At 47.0% G+C, this 16,829-nt stretch overlaps 1 protein-coding gene across 1 annotated transcript in view; it reads right to left on the bottom strand.

Annotated features, from left to right (window-relative positions):
- Positions 1-1,675, bottom strand: part of LOC146334030 (lon protease homolog, mitochondrial-like) — a 38,589-nt gene extending 36,914 nt beyond the window's left edge. Inside the window, exon 1 of the mRNA XM_084824901.1 lies at positions 1,615-1,675. Coding sequence (XP_084681027.1) covers positions 1,615-1,675 — 61 coding nt within the window. The remainder of the gene's footprint in view (positions 1-1,614) is intronic.
- Between the last annotated feature and the right edge of the window lie 15,154 nt (positions 1,676-16,829).

The following is a 16,829-nucleotide window of genomic DNA, read 5'->3' on the forward strand; positions in this document are numbered from 1 at the left end:
AAGCGCCCATGGTGGTGCTGTGGACCTGGACCTGGTTTTTGATTTTGGGCAGATGAGGAGTGATTTTCTTTTGGAGGTTTCAGCAACTCCATTGTCATAAGTGCCTTGTGAAGTTTAGTCCGGCGGTACCAGATCATCCCTGCAGGGGTGGGGGACTGATGTTGATGACTGATGCAGGGGTGGGGGACTTGTGAAATCCGATGGATTCCCGAATTCTCTGCGGGATTTTCCAAGTGATAGGGCTTCCATCGACACTTTGGTCTCATTATGGGATGATGAAATGTGTCTATCGATACAATCGCACCGAAGCGCCAAGACAGTGCTGTGGAGCCTGTAATTCACCTTGGTTTACAGCATTGTACAAGCAATGAAACAGGATAGCCGATTAGCAAGGACTCTTCGTTGTTCTTATGCAGCTGTGAGAATCGCAACAATGTTATTCCAGATCTATTATTTCATCCTTGAAATGTCCCCAAGCAGAATTGTTCAAAGTGGTGAAAAAGCTGGAAAAACGCGGCACTGTGGCAAGATCCTGTCACAACACTGCTGGAAAAATGCGACACTGCGGCAAGATCCACCTCACGGTCATTTGATGTAACAAATTTGGTGTGCGCTTTGATGAGAAAGTTGTTCGTCTTCGCTCAGAACATGATGCCACAGTTATCGAAGTGTCTCGGGAGGTGTCCAGTGTTCCGTCCTAGAATCGTTTTCAGTCGTTGAAGCCTGATGATGTAGACAAGATGCGTCAATCAGTCCGGTACACCACATATAAGCCTGACCCTTACCACGCTTGGCATATACAATCTTGTGAGTGAGACGTTAAACAAAGACCCCTTGGATGAGACACAGGGGACTCCTTTCCCCTACAGCATTCAAACGAGAAAACCGGTGCCTTTAAATACACCTTTAAATATAGATACATCTGCTCATTCTTGGATCCAACTGGTGCTGGAAACAATTCCAACAGATCCCAAAGCAATTTCATCTGAAGCGTTCCAACCATTCGCATCTCTTTTCCAAATGACTCTGCTTTGATTTGGAAACGAGTGAGTCCATAAACATCCCAAAAGAAATCTGGGCCCTGAGCTGAATAACCTGAGCGGCCCTAAACTGCAGGGACCCTTCTCTCAACCATGTGTGCATCCAACCTCGCTTCCCAGTAAGCAGCAAACAGAATTGCGCATAACCGGCTGTACATTTCGTTCTATTCTCCCCAAGGACAGGCTCCAAATTTAAATGCCAGAAATCCTACTAAAAGTTTAAATTTAAAGGAGAGGAAATCTCGATGCCCCCTTCCTGAAGCAGGTGGAATGCCATCACCCTGGCTAAGGGGAAAGAAGCAGTCCATCACAAAAAATTAAAAGTTGGCTCTACAAACAATTTACTCCAACCTGCTTGCGCCTTGGAGTCTCTGGTTCCATGTTGTCGTGGCCACTAAGCCCTAGTGCCACATTTTATTGCTGAAAAGCCGCTTCTTCTGACACTGCTTCTACTCCGACTGTTCCTGGAAAAGGCGGCTCCATTGTGTAACCTGGTTACACAATAGCTCCGATTTCACTTTCTTAGCCCTGCCCATGGGGCGTGCAGCCCATCCTTTGTGGGAGCGTCGCTCACCTGCCATGACCTCATTGACCGAACCGCTCATTTCGATGTCTTCCAGAAACTCCTTTGCCATTTTAGACCAGGGAGAACTATGAGGTTTTTTTTCCATTGCCACCAAGTACTCCCTGCACAGCGTGGTCATCCGCAACATACAAGGTGGCCATGCTGCTTGGGTAAATTGAGTTCAGGGGCGAAATAAGTGGTAAAGAGAAGGGCAAACATGATAAATATAATAATGTCCCCTTCGCGCTGAAACAGTAACGTATCGTAGCATCATAGCACAAGGGAAATTGGCAACGAGTTAGTGGTCGAGTTGTGAGGGAACAAAAGAATATGGGCAGAACAAGAGACTAGAATGCTGTGTATGGAGAAAGGGAGGGAGAGGAAATGTGGGAAAGTATTTTGTTGGTCGACCAATACAACTGGGTCACTTGAAACACATAGTGGCGTATTCGGATATGTGCCTCTGCGCTTCCACAAATCCGCTCATCTTTGCTAAATTGGTTCAGTGACGCTTGTCCTCTTCAATGAGTTAGCGCAGGCCTGTATTAGTTCATGGGACTTTGTAATTGGTGCCATCTTAACCCCATGTGAGGTGCCATATTGTAGCTGGAAAAGCACCCACCACCCGTTTCCGGTAATGCTGCTTCCAGCTGCGAATGTGCACAGTCATAGCCCATGTGCTGAAGGGCAGCAGGCCATAAGGAACTTCATGGGCTGGCAAGTAGCTCCTACTTCCATTGTTACCTTAATATGGAGCGGATGCTTCCGAACTCCTGCTGTGGATGCTTCTCAACTCCTACTGTGGTTCACCCAGGTCGGGGAGGGGATTGTTTCAGGCCAAGGCTCGAACATGCTTCCTTAGGTGGGACTAGCTGCTGAATATTTGGCCACTGAAGCCAATTGCCCAGAATTGCCAGCAAGATACTTGTGTCTGCCAATGAAATGTCTTTCTCGTCCAGGATTGCTGCAACAAGGACACAGTCTCCAAGCAAGGGTCGTGGCATGTCACTAGGAGGCTCGGTGGGAGAAGACGATCCAAGAGCAGCTTCGTGCAAGCGACCACAACTTTGAGCAGATCGCACAGCAAATGTCCAGCCAGGGACACAGACGCAATGCTCTGGGGTTCCACACAAAGGCCAAAGCCATTTCGCACAACTTCCGTTCTGGGAACGCTACTGCAACCTGCCCCTTCTATGAGGGAGCCACCATTCAGCCTAAGTGGCTCTGCAGGAGCATCACCCTCCCTCGCAAGCTAGCTGCTTCAGCTGATCCAAATACCTCAGTGTCAGCAGTGGTGAGCGGACTGGAGGAGCTCTTCAGCCGACATCTCCAGGTGGGAAAAGAGGAGGGAACGCTGTGCTCCACGAGAAGACGTAGTTTAGTGCCTTTTTAGGGTTGCGGTGTTGTTCAGCTGGCCCTCCTTCCCAGCCGACTTTCTAGGCCCCCGCAACTAACCGGGCAGTTTTGTTTCATTGTGTAAAGGAACGGCAGATGCAGCAGGCGGTGAGGATCCGCCGGATCGGCCTCAGGGTAAGTGCGGCTCCAACACCCTCTGCCAATGGTGTTGCACAAAATGCCAGTTTCGCCCCCTGGAGGCGAGTCCAATCTGCCCCAAAGAGGAGAGTCCACTTCAGGCTGGGTCCAACTCGATTTCATTGTTTGCAAACAGTTCGACAGAGGAGCTCACGCTCAAAGCAGAGTCGACCCTGGGCAACCTCCGCGCTCCAGTTTTATCACTTAGCTTGCATTCCTCAGCCAGCGTGTCACTTTGATTGGTTGCCAGCGGTTTGCCTGGCTGCCTTATCTTAGGGTTACTGTCTGCTCATTCCAGGCATGCGCAGCTCTTACAATACTACGTGCTGCTGAAGGCACATGCAATGGCTTTTAGGTTACATTTTTACTACAATTCCCCCCTCAAAAGGCTTTTCTCAAATTTATACTCTCTTTGGTCCAGCGGTGGACTACGCACTTAAAGGCGCAAACTATTATTGCTGTGGCATTGACGGTTTTCTCTAAACAGCAAGTGAGGCCTGGGACGCCTTTGTTCTAGCTACTAGAATGCTGACAACAAAAACACTTTTTTTTTGAACTTTTGGAACTCAGTTTTGTTCCGTTCATCAGGAACCCTTGAAACGAGAGCACCCTCTTTCTGTAGAGCTACTTGAGTCCTTTCAGGGGTTCATTATTCCAACGGTGCCCTTCAGGTGGGTCAGCTTCCGGTGTGACCCTCTCTGGTGCAGGTGATGCCTTTATTCAGTGTGATGAATCCACTTCTTTTCTTTGGCGACTTTCATAGCAATGGGAGTGGTAAGTAGGATCTGAAACAGACCCTTCTGCTTCTTGGTAGGTGGTTCATCTTTCTAGGACTGGATTAGCACCCAATCGCTGGGATTGAGATTATGCACTGGAGCATCTAAAGGCCAGGATTGGTGCGGTGTCGCAAACCTGTGAAAACAAAACAGACTGCAAAGCAGTAACATAGCCCTGAATCTTAAAACTTTTACTTTTAAATTCACATTTAAGCTATCAGCCATAGGTAATATCCGAGGTGGGCACTTGTGGAACATTTAAAAGGTGTCAATTTAATACTTCCCTTGGGGGCGCACCATACTCGAGTCAAGGTGATTGGCAAGGCCTGTGGCCTTTCAACTTAATCTTTAAACAAATTTTAATGAGCATTGTCTTTAAGGTGCGGTTCATCTTCTCAACTTGACTTGTAGATTGAGGTTTCCAAGGGGGGTGTAGCTTCTAGTTAGTTTGTTATGCCTGGGCCACTACTTGCGTCACTTGTCCAACAAAATGGGGCCCCTGATTTGATTCACTCTCTTTAGGTAACAAGAGCTTAGGGATTACTTTTTAACAGGATCTTGGCTACTGTCTGAGCGGTGCAGTCAATTGCTTTTATCATTACTAGCAGGTACCGATAGCCATGAGTCTGGGGCAACTCTGAAAAGTCAATTTGAAATCTCTGAAAAGGATAGTAAGCGCATGGGCGACTTCTCATTTGAGCTGGGGGCTCAAGCATCTTTGAATTATTTTTGAGGCACAAAGGGCAGTCAGCCACTGTTCTCAGGTCTTGGTCTAACCTGAAGGAGGTGCTATCTGCCTCGGGCGCACCCAAAATCGGGGTGTTAAAGGGGGATGATCCCTTTATTAGCTAACCATAATTTTTGAACTTCTCAATGAGCGGCTTCAAGCCTGCACAGGTGGCTTTTTTCAGAGGATACTGCCTCACGCACACAGGGCTCTCCCTTTTTAAAGAAGATTTTAATTTGTCTTATGCATTTGGTCGGGCAGGGGTTCTGTCTGCCCACACACATGGATCAACATTCTCTAAAATCTCAGTCCCTTTGGCCTCTGACACAATCTTGATTGCTTGAAGGGCCATTTGATAATTTGAGCCCTGCATTGCTGGCAGCTGTACTACAATCTGATTATCACGGAAGAAGATTTTAGCTTGCAGTTTTGTTAACAAGTCTCGCCCCAAGAGGGCAACCAGGTATGCAGATGAAACTACAAAGGCATGTTCTAGTATGTTATTTCCAGTCTTCGTGAGGAGGGGCTTACACACGGGCAATTTAGTTTTTTTTTTTTTTTCCCTTTAATTTCTTCTATAGTTACATGCTTTCCACTTTCTCTTGCCGGGGGGGCTTCACAGGGATCATAGAAAATGTGGCTCCAGTATCTACTAGGGCTTTACAGTCCTCGCCACCAACCCTTACTTTTACCTTGGGATTCTCCCGAGCGTTTTTTCGTAGGGTGGTGGCCCTTCAGCTAGACTCCCCCCCACTGGAGGACCCTGCCAGCATTTGGCAGCCTTCAGGGTGAGTCTCTTTTCTCTTTTCTTTTAGCTCTGGACAATCTTTTTTCCAATGTCTCTTCTCTCAGCAATACGCACATTTATTGAGCCCCGGTTGGCCCTTTCCTTTTCTGCCCCCCCCCCCCCCCGGTCGCTTCTGTGCTCTCAAGCTGCAGTTTATATCTCCGCCCATGGTGGCTGCCAGCATTGCCTTTTCCTTTTTCCAGGAATGGCACTTTTTTATGTGCTCTCATGTGCACCATAGCTCTAAAAACTTCATGATCTGGGGTCTGATAAGGCTAAAGCAGGCGGTGATATTAAGGCTTGCTTCAATTTAAGAAAAGCCTTTTTTTTTTTTAATTGTCCACTTCTAGTGGGTAATATTTTTGTTAAAGCTTCATACGGGGGCTTCACCCCTTTTTATGGCTACTATAGCCTCCCTCTTGTAACAGGCACACTTATCTTTTGGCTTGCCTGTTCTGCAAATCATGTTTCAAATTCTCTGTGCCATGCACCAGTTTTAACTCTTTGTCTTCTCTGCAAGTTAGGCTGTTTGGCTTTGCTTCGACAGAGACTCACTTGCTTAGATCTTCAACGACACACATTTGGGATAAGCTTTCTTTCTTTTTTTAGCCTTTTTGTCTGCTACTTTCTTCTGCCTTCTTTTATACTTTTTTCATATCATTAAAATCTAACACCATGACTGGAAAACATTTGTTTTGTATAGTAGGGCATGGTGGAGCAGATCTAACCATTATATTGCTCCTCTGACTGCATGGTCAGGGCCCATCAAAATCAAGGGAAGGGCGTTCTCATATGTGGAAAGAGTTCCAAGCCACCATTTTTGCATCGGCAACTCCACACTGCATGAGTTTTGGCAGAGTGTCAGGTTTGCCTCTGAGCAAATGGAACGTCAGAACAGTTCAGATTTTGAGAAAGAGCTGGAACACATGGGGCAGGAACTTTCTTAGGCTTCAGAAACACAGCTGGGCTTAGAAGTATCACGGGAGAGTGGGGGACTCTCTCTCTCTCACCTCTTAAGTTAAGAGAATTTGCTGCCCCCTTTTTAAAGGGAAACTAACTTTCGTAGTTTCTCTTTGAACTTTTTGAAGGCTGTTTCCTTTGTAGTCTATGAATCTCTAGAAATTTGTATCTGTATGCTTCATTAGGGTAAATGAAATCAAAGCCTTGGAAATCATAGAATCATAGAATAGTAGGGTTGGAAGGGGCTTACAAGGCCATCGAGTCCAACCCCTTGCCCAGTGCAGGAATCTAAATCAGAGCATCCCTGACAGATGGCTGTCTAGCCTCATCTTGAATGCCTCCAGGGTGGGAGAGCCCACCACCTCCCTAGGTAATTGGTTCCATTGTCGTATTGCTCTAACAGTTAGGACGTTTCTCCTGATGTTCAGCTGGAATCCAGCTTCCTGTCACTTGAGCCCATTATTCCGTGTCCTGCACTCTGGGATGATCGAGAAGAGATCCTGGCCTTCCTCTCTGGGACAACCTTTTAAGTACTTGAAGAGTGCTATCAGATCTCCTCTCAGTCTTGTCTTCTCAAGGCTAAATATACCCAGTTCTTTCAGTCAAATGCAGCTTTTTATCTGAGTGTTGAAATCACAAATCAAACTGTACACTGAGCTGATCACAAACAAACACACAATCTACAACAACGGGAGTTTAAGGCTATGACAAGCCTCACAGTACTTTTTACGGCAAGTCTTTAACTGGCCAAAGTTCCAGTCCATGTGCAGAGTGCCTCTAACAAAGAAGGCTTTGGGCCATAAAGAAGGGATGCGTTTTAACAAAAGCTCTGTGTCTCTTCATCAGTTCGAATGGGGAAGGTGTAACCTTACACCTCTTCTAGATTCCTCCACAGATAAGAACAGAGCAGTGCTGCTCAGCTTTCCAGCTGTGATGCTTGTCTTGTTTTTTTTTTTTTTTTTGCAAATCTCACTCTTTTGTCAGGTCCTCACAGACACCTTCCAGCCTCTCTGCTTGCTAAGGCTAAACCAGCCACGGCAAAGGGGGGTTAGGCAAGTCCCCCTTGGCTCTGCTCTGAGCAGGCTGACAGAGATAAGCTCACACAGACCCTGATATTTTAAGAACTTGCTCTGTCTTTGTTTCTTGATTTTGCCACAGTCTTTAAGTCATCAAACAAATCTCTTTCTTCAGAAGTTGCAACTTTTTTAACTGCTTTTGCTTCTTCTAACAAACTTGGATACGGTGGCAGACAAACTGTCTCTGGAGGGCCCCCTCCCTCCCTCCCCCAACAACCTCTCCTCCCAACCTAACAGACCAAATCAGACCGGGGGGAGCTCAGGGCACCTTGGGCAGGGTCTCCCAGTCTTCAAGCTCCTTCCGTGGGGCTTGAATCGGGGGGAACAGGGGCTTTGGGCTTCACCTCGGAGCATACCATCATGACTTTACAATATTGAACTTTATATTCAACCTTTTCTCGCCTTCAGTGGATTTTGGTTGGCACTCATCCAAATGCTGATAACCTCACCTTCCCTGAGGCAAATTTATCTCTTACTACTTGATTCAGACACCACCCGGGGTCTCTTGCCCCTGTGGTCCTTTGCCAGTAACACATTTACACTTCTGTAACTAAGGGGGATTCTTTCCGCACCAATTTAACCAACTATCAATATAGGCGAATTGATCCCATTGCCCATTATTCACCACATTTTTATATACAGCATTTACAAGATTTACACCAAAGGATCCTATGTCTGGCCAACTAATTCCAAATGCTGGCCATTCCAATTGACAGAGTGTAACCAGCTTGCCTTTCGACATCTTAGTACACGGAGTCTGACAAACCTCAGACGCTTGACTTTGCTAAAGTTCTTTAGCATGCATCCCAAGGGAGTGGCAGAGCTTTCTAAACGGGAGCTACCCGCCTCCATTGTGCCTACCTCTATTTGAAACCATACACGGAGTCTGACAAACCTCAGACGTTTACACAGAGTCTGACAAACCTCAGACGCTCCGAAGGCAACTCAAACAGAAAGACAGAAGGGAAATCAAGTACTTACTCTGCCCAACACCCTAGTGCCATCTCTTCAGACCCATTCAGCCTGGTTGACTCAATCAATGGAGTCCATGCCTTTAACCTCCTGGGTGTCCCGACGCCCGTTCTCTGGTGCCGTGGCAGACCTCAAAGGCGGTCCGGCGCGCCCCACAGGCACCTTTGCTGGTTCTGTCGTTTGACCCCAGGGTGGTCCAAGGGACTCCTGGCTAGCTCACCAGTTTGTTGCACAAAATGCTAGTTTCGCCCCCTGGAGGCTAGTCCAATTTGCCCCAAAGAGGAGAGTCAACTTCAGGCTGGGTCCAACTCGATTTTATTGTTTGCAAACAGTTCGACAAAGGAGCTCACGCTCAAAGCAGAGTCGACCCTGGGCAACCTCCGCGCTACAGTTTTATCACTTAGCTTGCATTCCTCAGCTAGAGTGTTACTTTTGATTGGTTGCCAGCGGTTTGCTTAGCAACCTTATCTTAGGGTTACTGCCTGCTCATTCTAGGCATGCGCAGCTCTTACAATACTATGTGCTGCTTAAGACACATACAATGGCTTTTAGGTTACATTTTTACTACAAGGTGATTGGCAAGGCCTGTGGCCTTTCAACTTAATCTTTAAACAAATTCTAGTGAGCATTGTCTTTAAGGTGCGGTTCATCTTCTCAACTTGACTTGTGGATTGAGGTTTCCAAGGGGGGTGTAGCTTCTAGTTAGTTTGTTATGCCTGGGCCACTACTTGCGTCACTTGTCCAACAAAATGGGGCCCCTGATTTGATTCACTCTCTTTAGGTAACAAGAGCTTAGGGATTACTTTTTAACAGGATCTTGGCTACTGTCTGAGCGGTGCAGTCAATTGCTTTTATCATTACTAGCAGGTACCGATAGCCATGAGTCTGGGGCAACTCTGAAAAGTCAATTTGAAATCTCTGAAAAGGATAGTAAGCGCATGGGCGACTTCTCATTTGAGCTGGGGGCTCAAACATCTTTGAACCATTTTTGAGGCACAAAGGGCAGTCAGCCACTGTTCTCAGGTCTTGGTCTAACCTGAAGGAGGTGCTATCTGCCTCGGGCGCACCCAAAATCAGGGTGTTAAAGGGGGATGATCCCTTTATTAGCTAACCATAATTTTTGAACTTCTCAATGAGTGGCTTCAAGCCTGCACAGGTGGCTTTCTTCAGAGGATACTGCCTCACGCACACAGGGCTCTCCCTTTTTAAAGAAGATTTTAATTTGTGTTATGCATTTGGTCGGGCAGGGGTTCTGTCTGCCCACACACATGGATCAACATTCTCTAAAATCTCAGTCCCTTTGGCCTCTGACACAATCTCGACTGCTTGAAGGGCCATTCGATAATTTGAGCCCTGCATTGCTGGCAGCTGTACTACAATCTGATTATCAGGGAAGAAGATTTTAGCTTGCAGTTTTGTTAACAAGTCCCGCCCCAAGAGGGCAACCAGGTATGCAGATGAAACTACAAAGGCATGTTCCAGTATGTTATTTCCAGTCTTCGTGGGGAGGGGCTTACACACGGGCAATTTAGGTTTTTTCCCTTTAATTCCTTTTATAGTTACATGCTTTCCACTTTCTCTCGCCGGGGGGCTTCACAGGGATCATAGAAAATGTGGCTCCAGTATCTACTAGGGCTTTACAGTCCTTGCCACCAACCCTTACTTTTACCTTGGGATTCTCCCGAGCGTTTGTTCGTAGGGTGGTGGCCCTTCAGCTAGACTCCCCCCCACTGGAGGACCCTGCCAGCATTTGGCAGCCTTCAGGGTGAGTCTCTTTTTTCTTTCAGCTCTGGACAATCTTTCTTCCAATGTCTCTTCTCTCGGCAATACGCACATTTATTGAGCCCCAGTTGGCCCTTTCCTTTTCTGCCCCCCCCCCCCCCCGGTCGCTTCTGTGCTCTCAAGCTGCAGTTTATATCTCCGCCCATGGTGGCTGCCAGCATTGCCTTTTCCTTTTTCCAGGAATGGCACTCTTTTCATGTGCTCCCATGTGCACCATAGCGCTAAAAACTTCATGATCTGGGGTCTGATAAGGCTAAAGCAAACGGTGATATTAAGGCTTGCTTCAATTTAAGAAAAGCCTTTTTTATTTTAATTGTCCACTTCTAGTGGGTAATATTTTTGTTAGAGCTTCATACGGGGGCTTCGCCCCTTTTTATGGCTACTATAGCCTCCCTCTTGTAACAGGCACACTTACCTTTTGGCTTGCCTGTTCTGCAGATCATGTTTCAAATTCTCTGTGCCATGCACCAGTTTTAACTCTTTGTCTTCTCTGCAAGTTAGGCTGTTTGCCATTGCTTCGACAGAGACTCGCTTGCTTAGATCTTCTTACTAATCTCAACGACACACATTTGGGATAAGCTTTCTTTCTTTTTTTAAGCCTTTTTGTCTGCTACTTCTGCCTTCTTTTATACCTTTTTCATATCATTAAAATCTAACACCATGACTGGAAAACATTTGTTTTGTATAGTAGGGCATGGTGGAGCAGATCTAACCATTATACTGCTCCTCTGACTGCATGGTCAGGGCCCATCAAAATCAAGGGAAGGGAGTTCTCATACATGCAAAGAGTTCCAAGCCACCATTTTTGCATCGGCAACTCCACACTGCATGAGTTTTGGCAGAGTGTCAGGTTTGCCTCTGAGCAAATGGAACGTCAGAACAGTTCAGATTTTGAGAAAGAGCTGGAACACATGGGGCAGGAACTTTCTTAGGCTTCAGAAACACAGCTGGGCTTAGAAGTATCACAGGAGACTGGGGGACTCTTCCCCTCTCACCTCTTAAGTTAAGAGAATTTGCTGCCCCCCTTTTTAAAGGGAAACTAACTTTCGTAGTTTCTCTTTGAATTTTTTGAAGGCTGTTTCCTTTGTAGTCTGTGAATCTCTAGAAATTTGTATCTGTATGCTTCATTAGGGTAAATGAAATCAAAGCCTTGGAAATCATAGAATCATAGAATAGTAGGGTTGGAAGGGGCTTACAAGGCCATCGAGTCCAACCCCTTGCCCAGTGCAGGAATCTAAATCAGAGCATCCCTGACAGATGGCTGTCCAGCCTTGTCTTGAATGCCTCCAGGGTGGGAGAGCCCACCACCTCCCCAGGTAATTGGTTCCATTGTCGTATTGCTCTAACAGTTAGGACGTTTCTCCTGATGTTCAGCTGGAATCCAGCTTCCTGTCACTTGAGCCCATTATTCCGTGTCCTGCACTCTGGGATGATCGAGAAGAGATCCTGGCCTTCCTCTCTGGGACAACCTTTCAAGGACTTGAAGAGCGCTATCCTGTCTCCCCTCAGTCTTCTCTTCTCAAGGCTAAATATGCCCAGTTCTTTCAGTCAAATGCAGCTTTTTATCTGAGTGTTGAAATCACAAATCAAACTGTACACTGAGCTGATCACAAACAAACACACAATCTACAACAACGGGAGTTTAAGGCTATGACAAGCCTCACAGTACTTTTTACGGCAAGTCTTTAACTGTCCAAAGTTCCAGTCCATGTGCAGAGTGCCTCTAACAAAGAAGGCTTTGGGCCATAAAGAAGGGATGCTTTTAACAAAAGCTCTGTGTCTCTTCATCAGTTCGAATGGGGAAGGTGTAACCTTACACCTCTTCTAGATTCCTCCACAGATGAGAACAGAGTAGTGCTGCTCAGCTTTCCAGCTGTGATGCTTTTCTTGTTTTTTTTGCAAATCTCACTCTTTTGTCAGGTCCTCACAGACACCTTCCAGCCTCTCTGCTTGCTAAGGCTAAACCAGCCACGGCGAAGGGGGGTTAGGCAAGTCCCCCTTGGCTCTGCTCTGAGTAGGCTGACAGAGAGAAGCTTACACAGACCCTGATATTTTAAGAACTTGCTCTGTCTTTGTTTCTTGATTTTGCCACAGTCTTTAAGACGTCAAACAAATCTCTTTCTTCAGAAGTTGCAACGTTTTTCAACTGCTTTGCTTCTTCTAACAAACGTGGATACGGTGGCAGACAAACTGTCTCTGGAGGGCCCCCTCCCTCCCTCCCCCGACAACCTCTCCTCCCAACCTAACAGACCGAATAAGACCGGGGGGAGCTCAGGGCACCTTGGGCAGGGTCTCCCAGCCTTCAAGCTCCTCCCGCGGGGCTTGAATCAGGGAGAACAGGGGCTTTGGGCTTCACCTCGGAGCATACCATCATGACTTTACAATATTGAGCTTTATATTCAACCTTTTCTCGCCTTCAGTGGATTTTGGTTGGCACTCATCCAAATGCTGATAACCTCACCTTCCCTGAGGCGAATTTATCTCTTACTACTTGATTCAGACACCACCCGGGGTCTCTTGCCTCTGTGGTCTCTTGCCCCTGTGGTCCTTTGCCAGTAACACATTTACACATTTACACTTCTGTAACTAAGGGGGATTCTTTCCGCACCAATTCAACCAACCATCAATATAGGCGAATTGATCCCATTGCCCATTATTCACCACATTTTTATATACAGCATTGATAAGATTTACACCAAAGGATCCTATGTCTGGCCAACTAATTCCAAATGCTGGCCATTCCAATTGACAGAGTGTAACCAGCTTGCCTTTCGACATCTTAGTACACGGAGTCTGACAAACCTCAGATGCTTGACTTTGCTAAAGGTCTTTAGCATGCATCCCAAGGGAGTGGCAGAGCTTTCTAAACGGGAGCTACCCGCCCCCATTGTGCCTACCTCTATTTGAAACCAGCTTGCCTTTCGACATCTTAGTACACGGAGTCTGACAAACCTCAGACGCTCCGAAGGCAACTCAAACAGAAAGACAGAAGGGAAATCAAGTACTTACTCTGCCCAACACCCTAGTGCCGTCTCTTCAGACCCGTTCAGCCTGGTGGACTCAATCAATGGAGTCCACGCCTTTAACCTCCTGGGTGTCCCGACCCCCGTTCTCTGGTGCCGTGGCAGACCTCAAAGGCGGTCCGGCGCGCCCCACAGGCACCTTCGCCGGTTCTGTCGTTTGACCCCAGGGTGGTCCAAGGGACTCTTGACTAGCTCGCCAATTTGTTGCACAAAATGCTAGTTTCGCCCCCTGGAGGCTAGTCCAATTTGCCCCGAAGAGGAGAGTCAACTTCAGGCTGGGTCCAACTCGATTTTATTGTTTGCAAACAGTTCGACAAAGGAGCTCACGCTCAAAGCAGAGTCGACCCTGGGCAACCCCCGCGCTACAGTTTTATCACCTCAGCTTGCATTCCTCAGCCAGCGTGTCACTTTGATTGGTTGCTGGCAGTTTGCTTGGCAACCTCATCTTAGGGTTACTGTCTGCTCAGTCCAGGCATGCGCAGCTCTTACAATACTACGTGCTGCTTAAGACACATGCAATGGCTTTTAGGTTACATTTTTACTACAATGGCAAACACCAGAGTTATTGCTGGCAGAGCGCGTCAGCTGACCCCGTGTAGCCCCACCGACGTGGATAACGTTTTTTGTTCTACAGCGTCAGATTCCTTCTCGGTCGATCAGGGAGAGGTGGAAGGTGAGCCTGGCTGGGATACTCCTGGTGAGCCCAGCCAACGGACATATGGTGGCGCAGGTAGGAAGATGTGCATTCAGCAATGGAAACACAAATATTTTCCGTGAGGAGCCGCAATTCCAGAGAGTGGAATGTGCACCCGCAGGGATACCTGCTGCCCTGTCCTACTGCCATGGGAAGGCAGCAGAGACCCAGAACGTGCTCCAGGAAATGCTCCACAGCAGCAATCCAGCCGATAACGTTGGTCACTATGGAGAAGGTAGATCGACAGAAGATTAATTGGATTAATCAGTATTCTAAGGAACAATTTTCGTCTTCCTAAGCTTCAAGGACCCACTTTTTAAGTTACTGGAAATTAGGCCACTTTCAAGTTCCACAGCAATAAGCTATCTGTGACAATTTAGTTAATGGAAGAAGGCTGTGCAGTTCTTGAATTGGCAGTTAGTGGTCCACTAAGAAGTAATGCATGACATAGAGGATACTCCTTGGAAAAGGGTGAAAGCTACGAGCAGAAGAACTATAAGAAACTCAGCCCCACTGGAGGCAGTGGAACCAGGGAGCAGTTTCCAGGTACTGGGAGATGAGACTGGAGGAGAGCCTGCCGAGCAAGAGATACCGGCCGAGCAAGGGGAACCTGCAGGAAAGCGAGCAAGAGGCTGAAGGTCAGTCGAACAAAGGTGATGATGCGAAGGTCTACAACAAGAAGAAGAGAGGAGGAGGAGGAGTGGGAGAGTCTTTGCTGCGTGGGGTCAAAACCCAAGTGTGTCGCGGAGACCAGGTATGCTGTCTCCCAGGAGGATGGATTAGAGACGTGACCTGCATCCATTATTCCCACTGACAGGTATCCCTGTCGTCTCATCCATGTGGGAACAGATGATACCACCAAGCGGAGCTACGAAGGAATCACGTCAGACTTTGAAGCTTTGGGAAGAAGTCAAGAACCTTGGGGCCCAGATAGTTTTCTCATCCGTCCTTCCAGTATGTCTTCTGAAATATGTCAGATGAAAGCCAGACCATGAAGCCCACGGTCTTCGATGTCTATATACTAATGCTCGGTATGGGAAACAAACAGAACCAACTTGAAATATTAAAACAGGAATGAAATTATGACTTGATAGATCCGTTTCTTTTGTTTGTTTCCTTGGAAGCAACAGTAAATCTGAGAGACTATGTGCAGGAGAGCTGAAATGTCTTGCCACAGGTGCTGCTGTTTTTTGGTAAGAATCACAGTTGTGGTTGCGGAACTTTGTTCCTAGGTTAGTTGTAGTTTTCATTTTTCTTGTTTACATTCATTTAAATCAGCCAGATTAGAGGAAGTGCATGTTACCAAACGATGAATGCAGTAAGTTTTGTTTGCACCTGAGGTCCTGAAATAAATGGTTTCTTTACGGTAAAGTTATTTCTTGCAGTGTTCATAGAGGACCACCCCAGGGCATCCCAGTAGAAGCACGGAGGTCTGAATTGGGCGATGAAAACTAAGAGCTGCAGTGCTCACAGCTGGCCAGCAGGATAAGTGCTGAGGTCTGAAGAGGACAAGTGAAACGAGCTGAACTCTTGGCCAACAGAGGGCACAGAGGTGTAAGCCTAATGTCTGAACAGGGCAAGTGAGATCTGGAGGCTGCGTTGCTCAGAGCTGGCCCTCAGAGAGCTCCCCTGGATAATGGCCATACCTCTATGTCTGAAAAGTATTCAGTTGGGGAAGGAACAAAGAGACTAGTAAGACTCACAAACCAACAAGTTGCAAAAATGTTAGTGTTTCTTTAGCAAATGTCAAACAGATACTCCACTGAAGACTGGGTGAAGTCCCGCTACCCAACTACACTATATCATGTGTCTGTTTTTTATTTCAAATTGTTGTTCAGTCATTCAGTCGTGTCCGACTCTTTGTGACCCCATGGAAGCCACACCTTCCTGTCCTGCGCTGTCTCCCGGAGCGTGCTCAAGTCCATAGTCATTGTATCGGTGATGCTATCCAGCCATCTCATCCTCTGCCGTCCCCTTCTCCTTTTGCCTTCAGTCTTTCCCAGCATCAGGGTCTTTTCCAGAGAGTTTTCGCATTAGGTGGCCAAAATATTTGAGCTTCAGCTTCCGCATCTATCCTTCCAGGGTTGATTTCCTTTAGGATTGACTGATTGGACCTCCTGGCAGTCCAGGGGACTCGTAAGAGTCTTCTCCAGCACCACAGTTCGAAGGCATCGATTCTTCGGCGCTCAGCCTTCCTTACAGTCCAGCTCTCACAGCCATACATTACTACTGGGAAAACCATAGCTTTGATTAGACAGACCTTTGTCGGCAAGGTGATGTCAATGCTTCGTACTATGCTGTCTAGGTTTGCCATAGGAGCCCAAGAAAATAAAATCTGTCACTGCTTCCATTTCTTCCCCTTCCATATTCCAGGAAGTGATGGGGCCAGATGCTATGTTTTTTTTAATTTTTTTTGCAGCTTTTGCACTCTCCTCTTTCACCCTCAACAAGAGACTCTTTAGATCCTCTTCACTTTCTGCCATTAGGGTGGTATCATCTGCATATCTGAGGTTGTTGATAATTCTCCCGGCAGTCTTAATTCCGACCTGTGATTCATCCAACCCGGCGTTTCTCATGATGTACTCTGCATGTAAGTTAAATAAGCAGGGCGACAATATGCAGCCTTGTCGTACTCCTTTCCCAATTTGGAACCAGTCGGTTGTTCCATGTCCGGTTCTTACTGTTGCTTCTTGACCCTCGTACAGGTTTCTCAGGAGACAGGTAAGGTGGTCTGGTACTCCCATCTCTTTCAGAATTTGCCAGAGTTTGTTGTGATCCACACAATCAAAGGCTTTAGCATAGTCACTGAAGCAGAAATAGACATTTTCCTGGAATTCTCTTGCTTTCTCCATGATCCAGCGAATGTTGGCGATTTGATCTCTAGTTCCTCTGCC

Source organism: Heloderma suspectum, chromosome W (genome assembly GCF_057233095.1).
Source record: "Heloderma suspectum isolate Gila_16-S chromosome W, 16-S_ref, whole genome shotgun sequence".
Classification (NCBI taxonomy): Eukaryota; Metazoa; Chordata; class Lepidosauria; order Squamata; family Helodermatidae; genus Heloderma; species Heloderma suspectum.